This window comes from Lemur catta, chromosome X (genome assembly GCF_020740605.2).
Source record: "Lemur catta isolate mLemCat1 chromosome X, mLemCat1.pri, whole genome shotgun sequence".
Classification (NCBI taxonomy): Eukaryota; Metazoa; Chordata; class Mammalia; order Primates; family Lemuridae; genus Lemur; species Lemur catta.
Genome location: NC_059155.1, coordinates 64,956,044 through 64,983,404, shown reverse-complemented (window position 1 = coordinate 64,983,404; position 27,361 = coordinate 64,956,044). Strand labels below are relative to the sequence as shown.

General features: G+C 40.2%; 1 protein-coding gene across 5 annotated transcripts in view; it reads left to right on the top strand.

Moving 5' to 3' along the window:
* Positions 1 to 27,361, top strand: part of FRMPD4 (FERM and PDZ domain containing 4) — a 773,033-nt gene that overhangs the window by 247,473 nt on the left and 498,199 nt on the right. Inside the window, exon 1 of one of the 5 annotated variants that reach the window (XM_045538897.1) lies at positions 12,968 to 13,317. The exons of 2 other annotated variants lie outside the window; for them this stretch is intronic. In XM_045538897.1, the coding sequence (XP_045394853.1) occupies positions 13,286 to 13,317 (32 nt within the window). In that variant the 5' untranslated portion in view covers positions 12,968 to 13,285. Of the gene's footprint in view, positions 1 to 12,967; positions 13,318 to 14,046; positions 14,566 to 27,361 lie in introns of those variants that run through there. 2 more of the 5 variants (XM_045538896.1, XM_045538894.1) reach the window with 2 other exon arrangements.

The window sequence follows — 27,361 nt, the reverse complement described above, 5'->3', positions numbered from 1 at the left end:
ATTTGCACTATGCAGTTACTCAGAAACAGGAATCAAAATGTGGGAAAACTTGATGAGAATGTGAGAAGGGGAGACACTGGGGCTGAGAGCTCTTTCCCTGTCTCTCTTCATCTCTTTGTCTGTTAGTAGCCATAGGACCTCTCTTATTTCTGCATCTCTTAGTCTCTCCTCCAACAATTTTGACCACTTTTAAAGGGTCTCAAGGTCTCCCCCCACCACATGACCTTAGAGCTCCATTCCCTACCATTGCCTGACTGCACTTTCTATGACTCCAAGTTCAAATTCTCAAGTGAGAAGATTTGGCTAATCTCTAGTTTGACAGTGGTGCTTGAACTTAGGCTAAGTGCTCATTCATGGTCTATGGTACTATGTCCAGGATCCGGGCCACATATTATAAAAACCAAAACTTGGTCCTCTCCTTTGAAGGGGGCTTTGAGTAGAGTTAGACATAGGTCCGAAAGCTTCCACTGTGAAAAGTTCAGTGTGCTGTGTGTATTTGGGATGCATCATTGAGTAATATGAAAGATGAAGAACTTAACTTTAATACCCTAGGGCTGTTTCTTTGCTTCCAAACTCAATAGCCAGTTCACCATGATATAGAAGAGTACTTGTTATTTTAATCTTAAAATTAACATGTTACTGATATGTCACCAATATGAAATAAGGAAAAATTATGAATTAATTCTTATAATCATATGTACTGTCTGTTACATGGTTAAAATCAGTCTTACTAGAGGCTGGGTATGAGTTGGGACTACAAATTTAAAAAAGCATATGGAAGGATTGGAGGGGGTCTATGGAAAGCTAAGCAAATGATAAAAGGGAAAGAAAATAAAATGTGAGTTTCAAATTAAGGAATATGATAGGCCTGTTTAGCCTAAAGAAAAGACAGAATAATGATGGGTGAATTTCCTCAAATATATGAAGGTGAAGCCAGGGTATATTGAGTTCATCTCTATTGTCTTGAAATAATAGGCAATAGAATATAGATTTTAGTGATAGCATAAACTCAAGCTTTCAGACAATGATGCTATGTGTGGAGAAACTCACACCCTTTCTTAAGTATAAGATGTATAAATGTATCTGTGGGAACACAATGTGATATAGTCACAGGAGTATAAATTAGGGAACTTCTTGAGATTACCTCAAGTTCTGTGACACAATACTTAGTAGAAATGAAAGGCAGAAGTAAAGAAATTTTATAATTTTTTCTCAAAGAATAGTTTATCATTGTAGGTGTGGCTGAATGAATCCTGCTCGCTACAGGGCAAAGAAGGAGCAGTAGTCACACGTTGTTGTTTAGCCTATAATATTGCCCTCGGGCAGCATTTCTAAATCTCGATACTATTGACAATTGAGTGCATAGCTCTTTGTGGTGGGGGCTGTTTTGTGTATTGTTGGATGTTTTGCAGCATCCCTGCTCTCTACCCATTAGAGTCCAGTAGCAGCCCTTCTTCCCAGTTGTGACAACCAAAAATGTTTCAAGACATTGCCAGATGTCCTTTGGGGGTCAGAATTGCCCCCAGTTGAGAACCACTGGAGGCAGATAATGACCTGGGAGTGTAGTAATTGTCTCCTAAACTTGTTGGGTTAAAGCACTCCTCTGATGGACCGTTGTGCCTGTGCTACTTGGGTTAGAGCAGTAGAGTCTATTCTTCATTTGTACCCTTCTCCGTTCTCTATTGTCCCACCTTGGCCACCCACCCCTGGGAATCTCAGGAGCAGCCATGTCACTGCTCTTCTGAAAACACACTCCGGTGACTTCCCATTCCTCTTAAGACATGAGCTGGTATACCTCTGGTGGCCTGTGGGCCTTCTACCTCCTCTCTGACCTCCCCAGCTACAACTCTCCCCCATATCCTTTGTCATCCAGTCCCTGGCACATCCCATCACCCTTCCTTCCCTTGGGACTTTACACATGCTGATCTCCCTTTCTGGAATGATCTTCCTGACTCGATTCCTTTTCTCTTAATTTCTGCTTATCTTTCATTGCTCAGAGCTTATCACTTAGTTCAGGAAAACTTCCCCTAACACCATGTTCCTCCCAAGACAAGGTTAGGTACCGAATTAAATGCTAACAGAACATTCTGTTCATGCTCTTATCATAATTGAGAATATACACACTATTGGATAATTAAATAATTATTTCTTCTCCCACACTAAAAAGTGAGTTCCATAATGGGAGGGCCAATTGGGGTTGCTGTGTCCCTTGCACGTGACAGACCGAATACCAAGGGCCTTTGAGTTTTTTAAGGGCTTATTTCATAATTTGAGACCTGAGGAAAAAGATATTGGCTTCCAAAATGTGAAAATAACCTATAAAATTAATAAATGTTTGATTAAATATCTACAAAACTTAATGATATTATAATATGGCAACCAGTTGACTGAAACTCAATTCTTAAGTAGATGTATATACATAGAATTAAGTCACAAAAATGAACTAAATATTTGATTGAGAATAAAATTAAAAATATTTTTTAAAATTATTTCAAATATTTTATAGCAACAAAGTATATTTACTGTGTGATGAGTATGCATTTTAATATGCTTGATATAATGGAGAAGGGATAATGGTAGCAGAGTGTCACCAGAGTGTGAAAGTGCTAGAAGCTGTATCCGTTTAGCTCACCATTGTAGCCACAGCATCTTGCACAATACCTTGAACATAACAAATGCTCAATAAATATTTATTGAATGAAAGCACAAGTGAATCAATGAATGCCAAAACTCACTGCTCAATTGATTTCTGCTTTGCATAATATGTTTACCAGCCAGCAAATCAGCTGGGAACATTTTCAACCTCATTTCTGTTGAGACATAGTGACCTATGGGGGCAGTTCCACAACCTGGATGGCTTCTTAAGTCGCTGTGCAAGTGATGCCTTGGCAATTTTGAGAGAACACTTGGAGCCCCAGAGAATTTCTAAAAGCTGTAAGCTCTTCCAAAAATGCCACACTGAAGGTCCAAACTTCTCCTCTGCTGTATCAGTAGCCTCTGATATCGCTGTGACTTTGATTTGTGAGCCAGCATAGGTTGTGTTAGTTTTCTAGAATATTTTGGAACCTAGACATCCTGAGATATCAGGTACCTGGAATTAGAAGGATACCCCTTAGCTTTTACAAAACTAGAACAAAACCATATCTGGAAGGCTTTCTGGGATGTTACCAGAAAGATGGTAATTTATGATTTTATTAGCTGATCTCAAATATGCATGAAACCCAGAGGACAGTGCTCAACATTACTTTTCTCACTGAGTAATCTTTCCATCTTGACAGTCAGCCTCTGATGGGCAATTGGGAGTTTTCCCCTCCCTGGCCTCCCTTCTTCTTGATTTTTTTAATCCCTGGTCCCTATCTGGAGCCTTCCTGGCAAACACACTGGGATCAGGTGGGTAGAGGCTGTCTTTCCTAGCTCTGTTCTGGAAAGGATCCAGTGCATCCCTCCAGACAGGGTAAAGTCCTCCATAGGAATAGATTTACATCTTTTGGTTTCTTCAGGGTAGAATGAACAATCATAACCCAAGCTTTCCACTTGCTAACATTGATAGTACCTCATAAGAAGTTCAGATGTTATTAACTTAAGAAACTAATACAAAAGCCCCCTTCTCCCAGGTTGAGGAGGGCAAGGATTGAATGGGGTGAGCAGGACAGAAACTGTGCCCTGCCACACTGCATGGTCCTGACAAATCCAGCTTAGTGGCCCTTCTCTATTCTCCATGTTCCTGTCCCTTCAGCTCTTTCCCATCTTACCTAATGTTTTATTCTAGCCCATTCAGCATGGTCTGCTCAGCTGACCCCTCCCCAGAGTCCAAGGGCATCTCAAAGGCCAAGAATGCATGAGAATTTATATCACTTCATATATCAGTCCCCTAACAATTGAAATAACATTTTGCTAGATTACTTCTGGGTGATGGCAGACAGAGCCTCAGTAATAATACCTTGCAAGTGTAACATGTCTGTAATTAGACTGTCCTGTAATTAGGGAGCTGACAACTTAGCCACAGCTTGTCACTAGCCAGTGACACAGCAGGACACAGGAAGAACCATAGAGAAGGACATCTGCCTGCCGATTGATGGCGAGAATCCTGAGGAAAGCCAGAATGAATAACATAATAATAGCAAAAAAAACATATAGAGGAGAAGACCACATTTTTAAATCAGAGACAAAGCTGGTGCCTTGGGAAGAAAGAGGTCATGGATCTCCCTCCATCCTCCTACTCTGGGATAATGTATGAGAGGTGGATTTTTAGTATCTTACAAAGCCAAGTACACAACTAAGGATGGATCCAAAATTTTGATGTGACTGCAGGAAGGGTGAGAGAGAGGTCCTGCATCACGTACAAACTGGACCAATGCCTCACAAAAGAGCCCTCTGAGTGCTTCCAAGGGGAGGTGGGAGTTGGATTTAATTAAATTAAAATATTCTTCCTAGGGTGCTAGGAAACAAGTGTCCTTCCCCTAAACCTGCTTCTTTTACTGAATTCCTTGAAGTTTCATTTGTTCATTTGGTTCCTCCCTTCCACACCATCTCTCACACCCAATAGGCAAGTCTAGCCAACCATCCAATGTCATCCTAGCTCTTGCATTTCAGATGCCCCAGCCCTAGTTTGGGTCATTGCTACATGCTTTCTCATCTGGACTGACCACAGCAAATACCCACTTACTGGTTTCTGTGTTCCAGGTTCTCTTCCCCTCCTTTATCCACCCAGAGCTCTATTGATAAAGCTCAACCTCCTATCGCAATTGCCTCTCCAGTCTCTCTTCCCAAGTTGCTGATGGAGCCCCATCACCTACTAAAATGATGTCCTTGTGTGAAACTGAAGACCTGATTTCAGAATACTTTTGTTCCTTCTATCCTTAATTGTTCTCTAACTCAGAACTTGTACTCCAGTTGAAATACTTGTTCAGTGCATCTTCCTGTTTTTTTTTTTTTTCCATGACATTCTTTTTGCCTGGAATTGTCTTTCCTTTGATCTTTTTCTGAATTCCACCCATCCTTTAAGGTCCAGCTCAAAAGTTCCCCCTTCTTCAGGAGACTTCTCCTATTTCCCAGCGCTATATATCTCCCTCCTCTGAACATTGTTCACCCATCCCCACCCTCTTATCTCTACCTCACATGGTTTCTCAGGCCCATGGCTATTGTGCTGAGTGAATTAGCTCTGGTATAGTTGTAAACTCAGCAAATTAGAAATTAGGATACATCTATCTGAGGACTGCTGCTTCTAGTTTACTTGCAGTGTGATCTCTGGCAAATCACTTAACCTCCTAAGACCTCAGTATAATTATTTATGAATTGGAAGTAATAATCCCTGCCCCATAGGATTGTTGTGAAACCTGAGATGACATGCGTAGAAATCTTTCTAAACTGTAGAGCATTATGCTAATGTGAAGTATCAGAATGATTTTCTATCTTATATTCTATTTATTTATACAGTTGCCTTATTACATCTCTCATATTATAGTTACTTAAGAAATAATTTTATGCCATCTTCCCACAATCTCCTATATCAATTAGGTATGCATTCAGCTGCAGATAACCTGATCATTATTGACTTAAGCAGAAGAAAAAAGAGATTTAATTATCTCATAAAAGGAAAAATTGAAGGACAACATTCCAGGTTGGTTCTACAACTCAACAATATCTGCCAGGGCCAAGCTCCTTCTGGTTACTCTACCCTACTATCCTCAACATCTTTACTTCTGTTTTTTTGTGCCTGTTACCTCATGGTTGCAAGATGATAGCTACAGTTTATGGTTTGATGACTTCATTCAGAGACAGGAAGCAGTGAGGGGAAGGGGAATACTGGATTCTGGATGGGAGGTGGGTCCTCTGGTGGCCTTGAAAGGGAACTTCTTTTCCACATGAAAAGAGAGAGAGCATGCCTGTTGAGTAGACACCAGACAGTGTCTGCTACAACCCTTGATGACAGAACTCAGGTTCTCTTCATCTTGATTTCCTCTCCACAGTACCTAGTATATAGTAGATGGTGTATGGTAGATGTTCAATAAATATTAATCAAATGAATTAATAAGTAAAATAATAAATTAATACATGAATTAAAGTTCAAAAGACCTGGAATAACTGGTCTCAAGTCAGCTGTTTTTGTACATACATCTTCCTTAAAGTTCACCCTCATAATAGTCTTCAGGACTAGAGCAATTTATCCGTCAAGCAGGAGTGCTGTTATTCAAAGTGATTTGATTAGTTTTTGTCTAGTCGGGGGCCAAGGTGCAGGAACATTATGTCAGAAAGACAGCATAAAAGTGAGTCTGGATCAGAGAGGTTTAAAATGAGTTTGAAATATTAAAATGTGCCTCAGACAAATATGAGACTTTATGTTTTATTTTTTTAACATTGCATAAGAATTCAAAATATTGTTACAGGTTATGTCACATTAAGAATTCATATTCTGGAAATTATACACTGGCAGAATCTTTGAAATGACCTCCTCCCCCTTGCCTTTCCATACCTCATCAGATAAGAGGAGATTCAGTGGGAAAGTAGTAATTATAATCGTACATTGGCAGACTTTTGGTATATGCCTGAGAAAAATGGGTGCGAGAGGGTGGGGATAAAGAAATAAAGGAAATTAAGTGGCCTAATAAGGCCTAGTGGAAGGTACATACAGCAAATGTGGTTCTTAACCTTGAATAAAAGTCAGCTGGTAGGGGGCTGAGCAACCATCTTCTATTTTATAGATACACAGTTGACTGGTAAAAGTTTTTGATCTTGGATTTGTTCCTATAGAACCTAGCCTTCTTGATTACAGAATTTCCGAAGTAGATGGGATCTCAAAATATCATACATCTCTTGGTCTTCAGGAAGATTCACTTGTGTACCTGCATTGCATGAGAAGGGGAGGAGAATGGGAACATACAAATTGATTTTAACCCATAAGGTTTACAGGTTAGGAAGTGAACACTAAGAAAAATTAAGTGATATATTAAGATCACTTCTATTCAAAGGTTTGGGAATGGAACCAAGAGATCCCAGTACCTTGTCTGTTGCTCTTTCTGATGCCCCATGTAGCATTTTAAATTTTTGAGTCTCCTTTAGGATAGTCAAATACAAGACAAAAAAACTAAATTACAGTGGTAGAATTTGAGACATTTTTATTCCACAAATCTGTATTCAAAATCTCTCCTTATGATGCTAGATTTATCCCCAGGAAATGATGCCTTTTATAATATAATAATCTTAATACTCAGTGAGAATTATTGTTATCACTTAGCTTTTCTAGTCTCACCTTTTGTCATCCCTAAAATGGGATAATAATAACTTTCTTGTCTAACCTACAGGGTTATTTCCAGGACTAAAGGAACAAAAGCATTTAGAAAATTCAAAACTCACAAATGTAAAGTAATGATTCATCTCCTTATTTAATACTGATAAAAACAATAATATTTAAAACCACCTTATCCTGACTTCCAATTCCTAGTCCCTCTCTAGCCCTGTGGAATATTGAGACATGCCTGCAAGGTGAGAAGTAAGAAAGGAAAGGCAGATGGGGGAGGCAGGCAGAGCAGTTATTAGGCCATTGCAATTATCCAGGAGAGAGACGATGGCAGCTTGGATGGAGGTGGTTGTGGTGGAGTTGGGGAGGTGTGTAAATAGTGTGGATCTATTTTGGAGGTAGAACTGAAAGATTTGATGATTGGTTTGAGGTGAGGCTTAGGAGGGGGGAAAAAGTCAAAGGTGGCTCCTGGATTTTGAAACTAAGCAACTAGAAGAAAGGAGTTGACATTAACAGAGATGGAAAACTCTGTAGGGAGGAGTCTCCTCTGTGGGAAGTATAATAGTTATAGGGTATGTTAAGTTCAAGGTGCCTATTAGACATCAGATGGAGATGTTAAGCAGGTAGTCTGGAGTTGAGGTATAGAAATGTGGGAATTGTCAGTATATAGATGATGTTAAGTATCATAAAACTCAATGTGGTCACCTAGAAAGTGAGGAGAAAGTCTAGGACTGAACCCTGGGATACTCCAATGTTTAGAGGTTGGCAAGATGAGACACAGTGACAGAGAGTAACAAAGAAAATATTGAGAAGGAGGAAGCAACAAGGAAGGAAGAAAACCAGAATAGTGTGGTGTCCCCAAAGCCAAGTGAAGAAAATGTTTTAAGGAGGAGAGAATGGTCAGCTGGGTCAGTAAGGACTGAGCGTTGGCCATTGGATTTAGCTACACAGATGTCCCTAGTTACATTCACAGGAACAGTTTCAATGGAGTGGTGATTGTAAGGGTGGTAAGAAAACATGCATGGAATAGATTCAAGATACAGTGGGAGATAGCAAATGGGGATCTTTTTGGAGAAGTTTTGCTATAAAGGCAAGTAGAGAAATGGAGCTTAGCTGAAGGGAGATGAGGGGGGTGGGGGTTAAGAGATTTTGTTCAAGATTGGATAAAGAGCAGCGTGCTTGAATGCCCGTGGGAATGATCCAACAGTTCAGGAAAAAATGATGATGTAGGAGAAAGAGAGAGTGAGTGCTGGAATGAGGGCCTTGAGCAGGCAAGAGAGGGGAGGGATACATAGCAGGAGGGGCAGCCTGCAGAGTGGGAGACTCATCCAGAGGAACAGGAGGGAAGGCAGGGTGCATGAGCACAGAGGTAGGTAAAACCGTCTGGTCTTCATATGTTCTGTACCTGGAGAAGGGAGCCAGGGTACTTCTTACATAACATAAATCAATGATTTTCTATTTTATTTTATTTTATTTTATTTTATTTTAGAGACAGAGTCTCACTCTGTTGCCCAGGCTAGAGTGCCGTGGTGTCAGCCTAGCTCACAGCAACCTCAAACTCCTGGGCTCAAGTGATCCTCCTGCCTCAGCCTCCCTGCCTTAGCCTCCTGAGTAGTTGGGACTACAGGCATGTGCCACCATGCCTGGCTAATTTTTTTCTATATATTTTTAGTTGTCCACCTCATTCTTTCTATTTTTAGTAGAGATGGGGTCTCGCTGTTGCTCAGGCTGGTCTCGAACTCCTGAGCTCAAAGGATCCACCCTCCTTGGCCTCCCAGAGTGCTAGGATTACAGGTGTGAACCACCTCGCCCACCCGTTCATTTTATTTTTTAGAGACAGGGTCTCACTCTGTCACTCAGGCTGAAGTGCAGTGGCATCGTGACAGCTCACTGCAATCTCTAACTCTTGAGCTCAAGGGATCTTCCTGCCTCAGTTTCCCAAGTACTGCAGGTGCACACCACCAAGCCTGGCTAATTTCTCTATTTTTTGCAGAGACAGGATCTTGCTATGTTGCTCAGGCTGGTCTTGAACTCCTGGCCTCAAGTGATCCTCCCATTTGGCCTCCCAAAGTCCTGGGATTATAGGCAATGGCCACTGCACGTGCCTGGCTGAGTTTTCCTTTATTCTTCTCTTTCCCTACCTCCCACATCCATCCTACTCAAAACATATCCTGAGCCTGGCTACTTTTTACCACCTCCTTGTCATGTTCTTAGAGCCACTGCCATCTCCTGCCTGGATTATTGCAACAGGCTCCTAAGTCATTTCCCTGTCCTTGCACTCACTTCCCTCATGAGTGGTCATTCAAAATATAAGCCAGATTTGCCACTTCTGTGCTAAAAATCCTCATGTGGCTCCCCATCCCATAATGAGAGCTAGGCAGCTGGCACTGGCCCATGTGCCCCATGTGATCTCACTCCTGCCTACCCCTGCAAATTCAACCACTCTCACTTCATTTAACATAGTCCCCTTTAGACACACTGACTACCTTCTGAGTCCTTAAATGTACAACCATTCTTCCTGCCTCAAAGACACCATCCTCATTTTGTCCTTGCTGTTCCTTCTGCGTGGAATGATCTTCCACATGAAGTTTGAGTGGCAGCCTCCTTCCTGTTCTTCATATCTCAGTTTAAATGTCACCTCGTTAAGAGATCCAGTCAACTACTGGATCTTAAATAGCCACCTCCTCACTTTCTTTCAATCAAAATGACTTTAATTCTCTGCATACCACCATCTGCTATTTTCTTATTTACTACAATTTCTTATTTTGTTGTTTATCATCTACCTTCCCTATTAAAATGCAAGTTCTGTGAGAGCAGAAACTTGCCTTGTTGTCTGGTCTATTTCCTAGTGCCTAGAACAGTGCCTGGTACATGGGAAATGCTCCATAAATATTTATTAATTGAATGTATATCTTGCTGTTCTTTATTTCCATTTTCAGGAGTGAGACCAGATGGTCTAAATGCTACAGTTCAACTGAGAAATGTATGGTGCTCTCTCTACTGTAATTTGCAACAAAAGAACCCTTAGCTGCTATTCTATATGGAACATCTGGTTCAATAGCAGATTCCTAACACTAGCTTTAGATAAGGACTTAATAGTGATGAAGAAATTCCTCCCTCTTTCCCCTATGTGTGTTTGATTTTTAGGCAAAATTGTCCATCTCTGATCACCTCTGATCAATTCAAGCAAATGTTTTCACCTTCAAAGTAGTGACCTTAGAGGCTGAAACTTTTCCAAACAATACTACCAAGCTACAGACAGTTGTAGAAATCCTTCTAGAGTTAACATCCTTGTGCTTCAACTCATGTGTAGTCAACTCTAAATTGGTGCCCCAGTTCAAGTGCTCATTCTATTAATATGTAAGGTAGAAATATATTATCATTCACATTTTATAAGTGGGGGAACTCTGTCTCAGAGAAGTTAAAGGACTTGCTCTGGATCTGATGACCCTGAGTCTCTGATTCATGAGTGCATTAAACAGTGTTTGAAAGTGTGTCTGGTTTTCAGAAACCACCAAATGTCACTTGAATCTAAGTAAAGCAAATGAAGTAGATTCTCAAGGCTGAGTAATATTTCTGATTAGTAAATCCCTATAAGATCTAAAAGGGACATTAGAGATTATCCAGGCTGAAGATAAAACTTTGGAAAATCACATATGTACTCAAGATTCCACTCTTTGGCTTTTATTTGTTTTAGGCAGATCCATTTCATGCTAGAGAAACCTATCCTAACCTCTGCAGCACACACCTGGCACAGAAAGAGGACAGAACTGAGAGCCCAGCTACTCAAATCTCTACCTCTCTGCCAAGATGGCTAAAAGATATAAACTGGCTGTGTTAGCATGTTTCAAGGGAGCAGAGTCTTCCATTTTCACATTCATGAGAAACAAAGGAGGAAGGGCAGAGTCTCTTTGCTTTAGAAAATGATATCAATCCATTAGAAAACATCCCAGATATTTTCTATATCAGAGGTGTATAAAGACCTGGAGAAGCCAGTCATTTCCCCTGGTATCTGTTATGCCGTGGAGATTTGGCATCTGCACTATTCATAACTGTAGCTCACAAATTGGCACAGGGCAAAGCCCCATAGCAAGCTGTTCCAGGTAGACCAGATGCCTTGAAGGGAGGTGTCTCTCAACAAGTAAACACAAGGCCTATTTCCTGTCACTTTCACTGTTGAATAACTAGCTATTTGGTATCTGGAACATTCTTGATTAATAGGGTAATCCTTTTAAAAAGAGCATCCCAACTGTTCTCAGAAGGAAGCACTTTTTCAAAACACATTCTCCCAAGGCATTTCTTATCCTCCTTGCCCAGTCAAGAGCTGGTCATGGGCTGCCAGATGTTGACTCAGAGACGAGGGAAGGTGTTGGTGGCCACTGTCTTGGGGAAGGTAGAAAGGGTGAAGCGGAAAAATGACTGGACATATGAGAGGCCTTCATTGCCATCATCAGCAATGCAAAGGAGGATAAAGAATTCTGGGGAAGGAGAGGGACAAATATCAGCCATGAAGTCACAGAGGAATCAGTACTCATGGGGATACTTGGCCAGCTTTGGTTTGGCTGTAATTCTAATGGGCATACAATTCATTCCTTCAGCAAATATTTATTAAGGTCCTTCTACATCGAGGGAACTGTTCTAGGTATTTGGGATCCATCAGTGAAAAACAAAAATAAAACAAAACAAAGATCCCTGCCCTTGTGGAGCTTTCATTCAAGCAAGAGATTCAGACAAGAAACAATAAAGATAAAAATAAATTAGTGTGCTAGTGGGTGATAAGTGCTATGGAAACAAGAAAAAAAAAAGTAAAACAGTTAATAGGGACTTGGAGTCCAGGGTGTGAGGACCTTGCAATTTTAAATAGGCTTTTCAGGGGTGGTTTTTTGGAAATGGTATTTATGCATAGACTTGACAGAGTGAAAGAGCTGGCCATGGAAATGTCTGAAGGAAGAGCATTCCAGGCTGAGGGAACAACCATGCAAACAGCCTGAGGTGGGAAGATACCTGCAGGGTTTGAAGAACAGCAGGGAGGCCAGTGTTGCTGGAGCCCAGTGTAGGGGGTGGGGGAGAGGAAGGTGCACAGTGATAGATGAAGTCAGGGAGATCAAGGGCTAAGTCATCTAGGGGCTTGTTGGTCATTGTAGGAGTGGAACTTTAACTGGAAGAAGAATGGAGAGCTTTCGCAGAGTTTGGATCAGACAAGTAACCCTATCTGACTCACGTTTAAAAAAAAACATCTCTTTGTCTGGTATATTGAGAATAGATTACGGCACAAAAAGAAAAGATTTCTCTTTTTTAAACATGTTGCCTTACTTATATGACGGGGTTGCTATGAGACTCAAATGCAAAAATGCTTTTAAAATTATAAAGCACAGTGCAGACCCAAACTATAATTATTTTACACAAACAATAGGGGATTCAAAAGCCAAGGTTCCTCTTGCCTTCCCTGATCCATGGGTGGTAGCCCCATTCATGCAGTCAAACTAGTCTGTCTATAGAAGCTAAAAGAAAACTGATTCTATATATTCAAAAAAACGTAATTTTATGCCCAAGTTTTAAATCATTTAGATTTTGCAGATTGCTAATTACTTTATGTTTAGTTTTTGAAAGAAATGTGTTTTTTTCTAAAGACCAACGTGTAAGTACTAGGCTTGAATACTGAAGACTTTAAATATCACAACAGATCAGGATAGGAGAGAAGTGTGGGAACTTTAAACCTATTTCCTTTTCCTTGCTCCCCTCGGAAAGCTAGACTGGAGCACTGGCTAGATCCTCCAACATTTAGGGGTGATGTGTGTTCTTTGCGGGGGCCCTGCCACCAGGTGAACGCTGCCGGGTGGGAGAGCACACACTTTGTGTGGCCAGCTGACCTTCACAGAGTCTGGGGGAATTTTTTAAAAGGATTTTAGAGAAGAGGCCTTGAGACTCCCGGGGAAAGAAGAAAAGGGGGCCCAAAGAAGCCCGAGCCTCCCTGGAGATTGAACTGAGTTAATGAACAGGGGTGATTATCCAAGGTAATTATGTAAAAGAGAAGACTAGGAGTTCTAAATGGCTGCAACTTGGAGTTTACTCTGCTTAAGGTGAGTGTTTGTGTTTGTGCGTTTTTTTGTTTCTCCGGCAAGATTTTGTTTTTGTTTTTGTTTTGTTTTTCTTTCCCTTCTTCACCCGCCGCCGCCGCTGCTCAGTTGCAAAAGCAGCTCTCCCTGCCTGCCAGACCCCACTCTCACCTCATCTCTTCCCTTGGATTCCGAGCCGGTTCGAATTAGCCTCCGCACCACTGGCTCCTGGGACCCTCCGCTCCATCTCCCTCTAGGAAGGAGCGGCTGTGTTCGTCCCCCCACCCCCAAAAGCCTCCCGTTCGTTTTCATTTCGCCAACGCTCCCCGCCAGTGGTGTTGCTGTCCAAAGACACACCTTCCCAGCCAGCCCAGCAGTCACGTTTCGCCCCAGTCGTTCGGAGAAGCTGGGGCAACTCTGAGCTCTCCAAATCGAGCCCTCTGTGCCGGGCATCTCCCTTCCCTTCCCTTTAACGAGCCAGCCTCAATCTTCCCTGCGCCTTCCTGATCCTAGTTTTGTTTACAGAACCAACCAGGGCTCTGGGCAACCTGCGGTGGCACGGTGGCACGGTGGCAAGGCTCTCCTTCGGTTTGGGGAGGGAGGGGGTAGTGTTAGCGGTCCTCCAGTGTGCGGTAGGCTGTTAGACCAGATCTTTCCGATCTGGAGGCAAGCACAGCGGGTGACAGGAGAGTGCCCCCTCCCCCCTGGGCGGGTGGGGGTGGGGAGAGGAGAAGGGACTTGGGGAAGGAGGCAGGGAGGCAGCTGCAGTGCTGCGAGGGGTGCATAGCGTGTGCGGTGTGCTGAGCTCGCCGCCGCCTCCTGGCTCAGTCTGCGCTCCTCCAGTGCGTGGGGCACCAAGGGAGGGCCAGAGCCGGAGCAGCGCCCCGTGGCCCAGGCCTCTCTTCTGCGGTCGCCTGGGGGCCAGAGAGCACGGGGCGGGGCGCGGGACCCGGGGCCGCGCTCCCCGCCCCCGCCCGCCCTGCCTGTCTCCCTCTCCATTGACTTTTCCTGTCGTGGGTGCCCATCAATGGTCCTGCCCAGGGATGCACACTCAGCTCACGGCCGGAGGGGGGGTAGCAGCCGCTGCCTCCAGGTGCAGGCTCTCCCGGGCCGCCACCCGCTGTAGCTGCCACTCGAGCCCGGGGCGCGCTGAGGTCCCGGCCATGGGGCTGCCGTTGCTGGCGTGAGAAGGGGCGACGGACTTGCCGCGCTCTGGTCCCCGGCTGCCTGCATGGATGTCTTCAGCTTTGTGAAGATGGCAAAGCTCTCAAGGTAGGGGCTGCGCGGGTTCTATTGGCACCCAGGGTCCTTGCCTCGGGCAACTTGGTACCTTATTTTTTGGGAGGTTGGGGAAAAGCAAAAACTGGAGAGAGTGGCGGGGCTTAAGATAGGACCGGACCGAAACGAGGTGGCCAGGGGCTGCCGTGTTCAACTTATCTCTCACTAGCCGGTGGGGCTTGTGTATCCACGGGTGTAGACCACACACAGAGAGCTACACACACACACACACACACACACACACACACACACACACACACACACACACACACACTCACGGATACACCGATATTCACGACAGTTTGTTTTCCCTAAGGAAAAAGCCCCAGTGGTGCTTAGGGTCACATGTATAATTCAGGACTAAGAGAGGATGGTTGTAATTGCTACTGCTAGGGAAAGCCAGAAGTGCTGGGAGCTTGGGTGCGCACCTTCCAAGCAGCAGCAACCCAAAGTGCCCCCCTTTCCCCCATGCTGAAATTAGACCTCTACACCCTGGAAAAGTCAGCTCCTTAGGTTGATTGATCCAGGTGCTCCCAGCAGTGACCTAGATGGTGAAGTCATGGAGATATAAAAAAGAAAGACTTTCAGCCTTTCTTAGGGTAACTATATATTTTCATAAGCCTTGAAAGATTTAGATATTTGCTTCCAAGTGGCCATGTTGTTACAACTGAAGAAAAATCATCAATTCAGGCAGATATCTTGGGGAATGCTGATAGAAGAGGAACATTTCTACTTTTAGACTACCTAGGTATTACCTGGTCAGAGTAGTGCTAGTTCTCCTCTGCTTAAGCTTCCAAAGTCTTCATTGAACCCAGGAAGTAAGGTTTGTGCCTCTTGCAGTGTGACATTCACTGGGAAGAGCCAGATAAGAGAGATCTAAGAAAACCGTGCCCAACCTTCTGTCCCTGGAGCTGTTAGACAGCAGTTACCACCAAGAACTAGGAGGTAGACAGTTGGTTTTTTCCAGGATGCAGTTTAAAAACTCACTTGCAATATGGAGAGAATAATACTAGGTTTTCGTTTAGTCCTTAGTGTCAGAGTGAGATGTGTTGATTGCATCAGGCAGGGATGGAAGCCCGAGGCAGAAATGTATGTTGACTTTGCTTTGCTAAATTACATTTAGGCTACTTCAGAAACGGTCCTTTTGGATGTTGTCATCCTCTCCAACATCCACAGGTCTTTGTTTTTCCTTCCTTCCCATCTCCAGTTCCCCTCACAACTCACATAGCCTACTGTTCATGTCACAAGCAGATTTCCCCAGGGAAAGGGGCCCAATGTAACTTAAAACTAGTCTGGGTAGATTGGAGGTATACAGTCGGTGGGTAAATACATCTGTTTTAGAGCAGCCCACAAAGAAGTGTTGCCCTGCAGATCAGAAGACTGATGTGTTAAGTAGTGGATAATTGTAGTGTGGCAGATTGTTTGGTTTTATGCTGCTCTCATAGAAGACCATGACTTGACACCACTATTCTATTAACTTCCTGCATGCTTCTGCCTATGGCTTTATGAACAGCTGTCAAATAATGAACCATAGTTGGGAAACAGCTGTAGGTGAGTTTAGAGATTGCATGATGCCCTCTGTGTGATGGACAGAGATACTGCTAAAGGGAAAGAGTTCAACCAGTAGCATAGTTTAAAGTAACCAAGATAGTTTTTAGTGGCCTCAAATGCTAAAGCTAACAAGATTAACAAGACATCAAGAGCCTTGATATAGTCCTTAAACTTTGGAGCTTTGGAGAGAACAGTGCTATGTGTCAGTGAAAAGATGCTTTATACTCATTTTACTAAATTCTAGGATGCCTATGTGATACTCACAAATCTGAGTTTTTGCAAAACCCAAGCCAGGCTGTGGGGGGATTAGTATCTTATTTTAAACAGAGTTTAAAATTTAGTAAACGAGTGTGGGTTTCACTTTCTATCCTAAATGTGAGCCAGTAGAGTGTTTATTCTAAAGAGAGAAGGTGCACATGTTCTGAGCCGATGTGCTGATTAAAAAATCTTCCATCCACAGGAATTCTTCTTTTTCCTCAGTGTGAGCTCAAGCATGGTCCCCAGGTTGAAACATAAATACCTTTAGAGGGTCATCAGAATGCAAAAACATGTTTGCAGCTATTTGTTTCTGCCCTTGAAGGAAGAAAGTCTTGTGCATGTGTTTTAAACACTGTTACAGAAATCAAGTTCTTTTCTCAAAGGTGAGGTATAAAAGTGCTTACACTGCAGGATTTCCCTGATTTCAGAATGGATAATCTTCCTAAAGGATTTAGCTTTGATCGGCGTGGTTACTTGAGTGCTTAAAATTCTCTTGGTTTAGAGGCAAACATACATAGTTACCCTGGATCTTGGCCTTGCCTTTGGTTCCTACAAACTTGAGTTTCTAAATGGTAATTCAGAAAGCATTTGCTGTAACCGATATTTTCTAAGCGTCCTATCTGTGAGTAAAGACAGTGGTAATTACAGAGAATTCCAAGAGAATTTTAATCCACACTGGAATTAATAAACTGCATATTTTAACTTTTCAGAGTACTTACATTTAACCATTTGTTCGCAGAATTTATGCCCTTTTAATCATATGAAAAATCAGAATTCAAATTGCCCCTCCAGAACCCAGTACCATCATATGATTATCATTAAAAAAAAAATTGCTGCCAAGCGTTGGAATAGCTGGCACATAGTTGGGATCGTTTATATCATCCGTTTGCATTATGACCCTTGATTGCATCCATCGTGGGTGGCACAGTGTGTCATGGTCCTATCTGGAGATGTTTTTTCCTGTTCTTCTAATTTTCTGGTTGTTATTAAACTGCTTGATAGTTTATATGTAGTTTTACTTCACTGTTTCCTTGGTAACAGTTCTATATCATTTTCCATCCTTGTAGATGAGAGCATTACAGATGATTGCTTTATAAAGCAGTAATAGTATAAAAACAAGCATATATTTTTATTGTTACTGCGCTTTGTATTGACTATTTTATCCGTAAAGCAGATGTACTCTTTCAAATGTTTATAGAAGAATGCAGTCCAGTAGAAAAACATATGATTATGCCCCTTTTGCCTGAGGGAGGTGATTTGAAACCCAAAACTCATAGGGGTGTTATTAAACTGAGTGATGTGTTCATGGATTGAATGCTTGACTTCATTTCTTTTCTTTAAGCAAAATAGTAGACTGCGAGATAATGATTGGGTATCAATTGTTGATATGAAGATTATTTCTTATAATAGTAGGTAAATTTGGAGGATGCTTTATTTTGCATTTTCTTATAGTTGCATAGGTTATTTTGTGGTATATATAGGAGTGACTAATATCTTTCATACTAAAGTGTGCTAATTTTGTTAAAAGTGTCTTACATTTGAGGAAAAACAAAAATACATATTTATAGTTTTCTTAGATTTTTATGTAAAATCTATTTAGATACTACTAAACTTCTAATTTTTACCTTTACCTTAATCAGAATTAAATATTTCCTAGGGAAAAGGAGAAGTTAAAAAAGAAATGCAAAAGGTCAGAGTTTTCCCATATCCACTATTTTTACTTAGCAACTGCATTAATATTGCTGATAATAGTGAGCTCTGGAGGCTAGCAATGTAAAACCCCCAAAGACTGGATTTGAATTTTATTAAAAATGCTACTTGCTCATCTTCTGAGTCCTTTCTGAGTTCTGCTGATTTTTGTGGCTGTCAGGAGGTGAAATGATGAACAGTTTCATAACAGAACTAGATTCCTGTTTTAGTAATATTTAACTCTAGTTCCCCAAGGGTTGCTAGTTTGCAGCTGTGAAAGTCTAGTCACTGGCAGTTCTGGGAAGAAGGTGCTAGTTCAGACTTTGTACCATTTCAAGCTTCTCTCTGTCTCTCTGTCTCTCTCTTTCTGTCTCTCTGTCTCTCAGTCTCTGGAGCAAGTGAATTTCACCTTCTTACTATCAGAATTTGGTGCAGACTGTCAGCAGCCATGAAACAAACTTGTACTTTCAATGCATGACCTGGAAATTCTCACTTTCTGCTTATGGCCCTTCCAGCTATTCATTCTCTTCTTTTACACACACACACACACACACACACACACACACACACACACACACTGGTAAACTTTATTACTTTATTATTGCACTTGGGCTTTACTATGGAAGTTTAGTTGTGAGAGAATATACATTATTGGTGAACTAGAAATGTATCTTTAAGGAGTGAACTTGAAACCACTGATTTCACGCTTGGTGCAATAAGAAAAATTGTACCATTTTTTTGAGTTTGTTGAAACATACAGTCCTGAAATTTGCCACCTTTACCATCAAATGATCTTGAACCTTGAAAGCTAATCATAGCAAAAAATGAAAATTATGAATAGATTAAACCAGGGGTTGGCAAGTTATGGCCTACGGGCCAAATCTGGCTTGCTGACTGTTATGGTACAGCTTGTGAGCTAAGAATGGTTTCTTTATTTTTAAGTGGTTCAAAAAAATCAGAAGACAAATAATATGAAATTAAAATTTTAGTGTCCATAAATAAAGTTTTGGAACACAGCCATGCTCATTCATTTATGTATTGTCTACATCCCTAGTTGCTCTACAACAGCTAAATTGCATTGATGCCACAGAAACCTTATGGCCTGCAGAGCCTAAAATATTTACTATCTGGCTCTTTGCAGAAAAAGTTTACCAACCCCTGGGTTAAACAAAGCCTTTTCTTGTTTTCTTTACCATTATCAGCACACATGTGGGCACACGTATACCCAAATACACACGTCTAATTTAGCATATTAAGTACTCAAATTCACCAGTGCACATTCCCAATTAATGTAGACCTTATCTTTAGTGAAACTTCTAATCTCAAATTATTTATTTAACTGTTGGAAACTGACCATTAATAAGTGGACATAATTGTCCTACTAGTATTTGTTGCACTTGGGAAAATTATGCATGCTTATTCTTTGGTCACTAAGTTGACCTGTTTTGTAGGGGCTGGAAAGTTACTTGTTAGGGTTATGCCTGCCTTCCACAGGCCTTTAAACTTCTAGTTCAACATGGATGGAAAAAGAATGTGCAATACTACTTGGATAGCTTCAACCAATGTGTGGCAGTGAACTGATAATCAAGTCAATGGGAGAATGCCTAGTATTTCCTTACAGTATACTTGAGCCATCTGGTCCTAATGGCTAATGACCTTCACTAATCTGTTTCCAAATGGAAGGAATACTAGATAAATGGATTTAGTTGTAGGCAGAGGAATGGAGGTAGGCTGTATCAATTTGGAGTTGAGTTTAACCTAACTTTCTTATGATTTGACTGAGAGCATTGTAATGAAAAACTGTGGGCTACCTTTAGTTCTTTACAGAAAAAACATATCAAAAGTATGCTGCCTTGCTTCTGAGTAATTTAGGTCATTATGTACTTCAACTCTGAAAATTATCTTGAAGAAATCTAAGCCTTAGTTTTAGATAACAAAGTTAGCATTCCCATTTTTTCCTGGCAAGGAGATGAGAAGGGTTTCCTGCCTGAACTGTTCTTTCAGAAATATATTTTCAAGTATGCTTTACAGTATTTGGCATATGATGAATACTCCATACTAAATAATTAGTGAGTGAAATCATAAACAATTCATTCTAATACTTGTTGCAAACAATTTGTCATATTTGTTTAGCTGAACAATTACCATGATTGGTACCTCTTGAATGTAAAGGCATGCATATGTTAAAAATAAATAGCCTGCTCTTGGACTCGGTCTCAGAGAATAAACTTTTATTTCTGTTTTGACATTTGAAGCATGTTGTTTTTAATGATTGATGGTTAAAAAGTCATCAACTTCTAAGAAATCTGTGTTTTATTGCTATAAACTCAACAAGCAAAGTTATGATGATAATTGAAATGGGTTTTTTTAATAGATATCAGTAAGTTTTTATTTTCAGAAGTCCTTTTTCAGTGCTAGGAAAACACAATCATTTTTATGAAAGAAATGTTTCTAAAGTTTAAAAATGAAAAGTAATTTCCCTGTAGTTATAACTTACTATAGGACTTTTTAATTTATTTATTATTTTTTTAAATTTTTTATTTCAGCATATTACAGGGGTACAAATGTTTAGCTTACGTATGTATATTGCCTTTGCCCCAGCTGAGTCAGAGCTTCAAGTGTGTCCATCCCCCAGATGGTGTGCACTGTACCCATTAGGTGTGAATATACCCATCCCCTCCTCCCGCTTCCCACCTGCCCGACACCCAATGAATGTTACTACTATATTTGCACATAAGTGTTGATAAGTTCAACTTACTATAGGATTTTAATTTTGGTTTTTTAATATGTTTCATAAGTTTTATGAGAGTTGCCTAATTGAAAATAATAACATGATGATTATCTGACAAAGGTGAGCTTAAAAGAAGGAGAAAGTTTATAAAATTAATGTTAAAATTTGCCCAATCAATGTAGGCATGAGCATATTTGTCTATTAATTAGCACTGTGTTGATTCCACGTTGAATTGCACACCTGACCATGGCAATTTTGCAATGGCTACTCTAACTGGAGTCCTGGGTGCTTATCTCATATGAAATTCACAGTCATGACTGAGGTCAGCAGTCTTGACTCCAGTACTGGAGTCATTAGTGGTCATAGGTATACAGTGGGTGGAACCTAGGATTACTTTTGGCCCAAGTCCCAAACATGCCCAAATGAATTGTGACTCACAGCTATGCCTCTTCTATAGCCTAGGGCCCAGGCTAGCAAACTATGGCCCACCTGATTTGTTTACTTTTGTTTTATTTTTATTTGTATTTACTTATTTTATAACAGCTTTACTGCCAATTTTTGTAAATAAAGTTTTATTGGAATGCAGTCATGCCCATTTGTTTCTGTATTGTCTATGGCTGCTCTTGAGAGTTGAATAGTTGTACCAGAGACCACATGGCTTGCAAAGTCTAAAATATTTACTCTATGCCCTTTACATGGGTATTTTACTGTTTTTCCTTGATCTCTTGGCCCCAATACTTAAATTCCCCTTTGGGGCTAGAGCTGTGCCCTGGATGTCAGCATGCTTTACTGGGAGGGGGAAAGTGGATATGGCTAGGGGATATACAGTCAGCCTGCCAGCCCCTCTCCAGGGATCTTAGATTGTTAGCACTCATTATACCACTTGTAGGTTAATTTAGAAGCTTTCTAAAATGCACATAGAATCCTCTCTGCCCCCTCTATCTACTTGCTTTGGAGGGCAAAATCCACATTCTTTATCATCACTCTTTCAGGTTTGGCCCCTGTTTCCTTTGGGAACCATATTTCTGGACAGTTGTTATTCCTCCTTCCCAGCCTTAACTTCCTATTCGACACCAAACATATATGTGTACAAACACACATGTCTACCTCTAACCATGTTGAACTTCTCAGAAATCTCTAAAAGTCACCACATCTCTGAACCTTTGCACAAACTCATCATTTTGTCTGGAACAACCTTTACCTTGCCTAATTTTCACCTGGAAAGTTATTATTTGTCTTTATGTTTCAGTTTTTAATCTAAATTTTTCCATGTCACCTTCATTAACTTCCCAATCCTGGGTTAAATAACTTGATTAGCATCATTTGTTAGTTAAAATTATTTAACTGCTTTAGCAGATTAACCCTTCAATTTTTAGTGACTTATTTCTTGCTTGCCTGATGTCCCAAACAGGTGTTCCTGATGGAGTAGGAGGGCTTTGCTATATACAGTCATTCAGAGAGCCTGGAAGATAGAGGCTCTCTCATCTTCAATATGACAGCCAAGGTGCTGACAGATGAGGAGAGAGAAATGGTGGGAAGTTGGGTGGGAGGTTTTTAAGGTCCATGCCCAGAATTGTAGTACATCATTCTAACCTCATTCCGTTAACCAGAACTCTGGCCATATCTAACTGTGAGGGAGGCTGGGAAATTTAGTTTAGCTGTGTCCCCTGTCTTTGCTAGACATCTTATACCCTACCTTTTTCATAACATTTATTCACTATGTGGTAGATTGTACTTTTGTTTCCAATTCTTAAGCATTCCCTGAATCTAAGCCTTTTCTATGTGACATTAAGGTTTTACCTGCTAGAGGTGGAGGGACTTCCTGCCCCATTGCTGTTGGGCTTGGCCAAGTGACTTGCTTTGGTCAATGGAACATGGGCAGGAGTCATAGAGTATCAGTTTTGGTAGAAAAATGCCTTGGAGGAATTGTACATTTCTCTATTGCTTCTAACATTGTTATATAAAGAATTGCCTGATTTAGCCAGTTGGTCCCAGAAACTAGATTGATGTAGAGCCACACCATCCTGCAAACCTATGAGCGTGAAAACAGTTGTTTATTGTTGTATAACACTGTGTTATGCAGCATTATTGTGGTAACGGTTGACTGGTATAGATTGTATCATAATTGAGTCCAGTTTTGGATTGTGTCTCATTTATGAGTTCTTAAAAGGCAAAACCCCTTTGTATTTAACCTCATTCATTCATAGTAGATACAGGCATACCTTGTTTTGTTGTACTTCACTTTATCACACTTTGTAGACATTGTGTTTTTCACAAATTGAAGGTTTGTGATAACTGAGTGTATAGTAAGTCTGTGGGTGCCATTTTTCCAATAGCATGTTCTTATTTTGTGTCTCTGCATTACATTTTGGTAATTCTCAAAATATTTCAAACTTTGAAATTATTATTACATCTGTTATGGTGATCAGGGTTCAGTGATCTTTGATACTACTGATGTAATTGTTTGGGGTACCACAAACCACACCCAAATAAGATGGAGAACTTAATCAATCAATGTTGTGTGTGTTCTGATTCCTCCATCAATCAGCCATTCCCACCTTTCTCTCCCCCACTTTTTTGGGGGCCTTCCTATTCCCTGAGACACAACAATATTGAAGTCAGGCCAGTTAATAACCCCACAATGGCTTCTATGTGTTGAAGTGGAAGGAAGAGTCACACATCTCTCACTTTAAATCAAAAGCTAGAAATGGCTAAGCTTGCTGAAGAAGGCATGCTGGAAACTGAGATAGGCCAAAAGCTAGGCTTCTGACACCAAGCAGTTAGCCAAGTTGTAATTTCAAAGGAAAAGTTCTTGAAGGAAATTAAAATTGCTTCTCCAGTGAACATATGGATGATAAGAAAGTGAAACAACCTTACTGCTGATATGGAGAAAGTTTCCGTGGTCTGGATAGAAGATCAAACCAGCCACAGCATTGCCTTAAGTCAAAGCCTAATCCAGAGCAAGGCCCTAACTCTCTTCCATTCTATGAAGGCAGAGAGAGGTGAGGAAGCTGCAGAAAAAAATGTTGGAAGCTAGCAGAGGTTAGTTCATGAGGTTTAAGGAAAGAAGCTATCCCTGTAACATAAAAGTGCCAGGTGAAGCAGCAAGTGCTTATGGAGAAGCTGCAGCAAGTTATCCTGAAGATCTAGCTAAGATCATTGGTGAAGGTGGCTACAATAAACACCATATTTTCAATGTAGATGGAACAGCCTTCTACTGGAAGAAGATGCCATCTAGGACTTTCACAGATAGAGAAGTCAATGTCTGGCTTCAACGCTTCAAAGGATAGACTGACTCTTTCATTGTGGCTAATGTAGCCGGTGACTTGAAGTTGAAGCCAATACTCATTGGCCATTCCAAAATTCCTAGGGCCTTTAAGAATTATGCAAAATCTACTCTGCCTGTGCTCTATAAATGGAACAACAAAGCCTGGGTGGCATATGTTTTCAGCATGGTTTACTGAATATTTTAAATCCACTGTTGAGACTCACTGCTCAGAGAAAAGATTTTTTTCAAAATATTACTGCCCATTGACAATGTACCTGGTCACTCAAGAGCTCTGATGGAGATTTACAAGAAGATGATCATTGTTTTCATGCCTACTAACACAACATCCATTCTGCAGCCCATGGATCAAGGAATAATTTTGACTTTCGAGTCCTATTATTTAAGAAATTTGGATGGTCTGGAAGTAGTGAGTTATCTCAATTGATTGCTTACATTCAGTTACAGATCAAATTCTTTATTCTACTCTTTCCCGCCTTCTCACTACTGAACTTGACTTGTATTTAAAAAAATACATTTCATAAGGCCATAGCTGCCACAAATAGTGATTCCTTTGATGAATCTGGGCAAAGTAAATTGAAATCCTTCTGGAAGGGATTCACCATTCTAGATACTGTTAAGAATATTTGTGATTCATGGGAGGAGGTCAAAATAGCAATATTAACAGGAGTTTGGAAAAAGTTGATTCCAATTCTCATGAATTACTTTGAGGAGTTTAAAACTTCAGTGGAGAAAGTAACTGCAGATGTAGTGGAAATAGCAAGAAAACTCAAATTAGAAGTGGAGCCTGAAGATGTGACTGAATTTCTGCAATCTCATGATAACACTTGAATGGATGAGGAGTTGCTTCTTATGGATGAGCAAAGAAGGTAGTTTCTTAAGATGGAATCTCCTCCTAGCGAAGATACTCTGAACATTGTTGAAATAACAATGGCAGATTTAGAGTATTACATAAACTTAGTTGACTAAACCGTGGCAGAGTTTGAAAGGCTTGACTCCAATTTTGAAGGAAGTTCTGCTGGGGGTAAAATGCTATCAAACAGCATCCCATGCTACAGAGAAATCTTTTGTGAAAGGAATTGTCAATGGATGTGACAAACTTCATTGTTATCTTATTTTTAAGAAATTGCCACAGCCACCCCAACCTTCAGCAACCACCACACTGATCAATCAGCAGCCATCCACATTGAGGCAAGACCCTCCACCAGCAAAACAATTGACTTGAAGAAGGCTCAGAGGGTCATTTGCATTTTTTAACAATAAAGTATTTCAAATTAAGTTATGTACGCTTTTTTAGACATAATCTATTGCACACTTAATAGACTATAGTATGTAAACATAACTTTTATAGTCACTGAGAAACCAAAAACCTTGTGTGACTCGTTTTATTGTAATATTTACTTTATTGTGGTGGTCTGGAACCAAACAATATCTCCAAAATATGCCTAAGATTGTGAATGAATCAGAGTGAAGCCATTCTGCATTCTACTTGATGTTACATATTGATTATCACAGATATGGCTGCTTCTGTACTTCATTCAACAGATTAGACTGTTCCTTCTAATTTTTAGGATCTGCTATTACTGCTTGTTTATTGTAACCATTTTATACATGGCAGGGAAGTGCTGCCTGTCCCTACAGCTTGGGATCCAGCCTCACATCTGGGCCCATATCCTCTCATTTCTCGTATTTTTCCCTTATTCTAGCAGGGAAAATCCTGGTCTTCGATTATATACATTGTGTCTCTACTGCCAGGAGAAAGTTGTAGATGTTTGTAAAATACTTAAAGATTTGAAAATGAGAGTTTTGTATACTTAAATGAGATGTTAAAGAACCTATGATCAGGGTATTTTGCATACAGTATATTGGGAAAATGAGATAACCAAAAAGTGGAATAGTCACTATAGTAGATGAAAGGCATTGCTAAAATATGTATATTTGACTTAGAGTTAATTTTTATATTGCTTTTTAAAAATATCACACTGAATGAGAAGCTTTTAAGAAATGGGCCTATGAGAACTTTGCTTAAAAATTAACATGAAATATATCAACAGGTGTGAAAAACTCAAGGAAATGCTCTATGCAGTGATATGGAAAGATCTCTGAATGTATTTATTGTTAAGTGAAAATAGTAAGTACAAAACTGTTTAAAAAGGTAAGGAGATGGAATGTATATTTTTCTCATGTTTTTATAAAAATGACTGGAAGGATACAGAAAAAACTAACAGTATTTAACTTGGTAAACCGTTGGTGCAGTGGCTTATATATGAGAAGGGTGTGGTATGCCGGCACATGGATGGGTCTCCATGTCCCCATCCATGCTTTGTATTTTTATTTTGATTTTGAACCCTAGGAATATATTACCCATTAATAAATAAACTCAAATTTCAAAAATGCTAATAGGATACCCATATAAATTCAAGGGTCCAAACAACATCAAGAGGTTCTTCACATGATTTTTCTGATTTTAAAAGTCAGACACATTTAGTGTAAAAAGTTTTGAAAATACAGTATAAAGGAAAAGATATATAAATGCTTAAAATCCTACCAGCCTACTATATTACTTATCCCTCTATTTTCTTTAAGCTTTACATCTATTTTACATAGTTAATATAAATACACAATTCTGTGCTTAAGTTTTTATAAAATATTATTTTCCCATATTATGAAACATTCTTTATAAATATAAAATTAACAGCTACTTGTACCGCAATTTACTTAATGATTTCCTATTTTATTAACATTAAGATTGTTTCCAATGTTTTGCTTTGGATAATAATGTGATGAATATCGCTACAGCTAAGTCCTTGGATTTCATGGGCAGATTTTTTTATGACATTAATAATAACATACTGAGCATTTCAAAACCCATAAAAGACAGAAGGTAGTTTGAGATGCCATTAAAATGATATTCAAATTTTATGCTAAAATTGTGGGCATTCTAGTTCCCCAAAGGTATTAAAGTTGACAAACAGCATTTGTCATAGAAGTTAACCTAATGACAAGACTTGAGGTAGTTGGTGATGGGAAAAACTTGATTAATGGTAGTTGGAACTTCAGGTAGATTTGTGCAAGTTGGGCTTTTGTTTCCTTATTTGTAAAATGGGAAAATTATGCGATATTCCCTCTAAATTTAATTCTGTTTCAAAAATTCCATCGTTTTACCATGGAATGAGCAAATTCAAAGAAATCCATCTATGAGAACTGAGATTAAAATAGCATCAAACACTATGCAGCTGTAAATATACAGAACAAGGGAACATTCTATGCAGTGA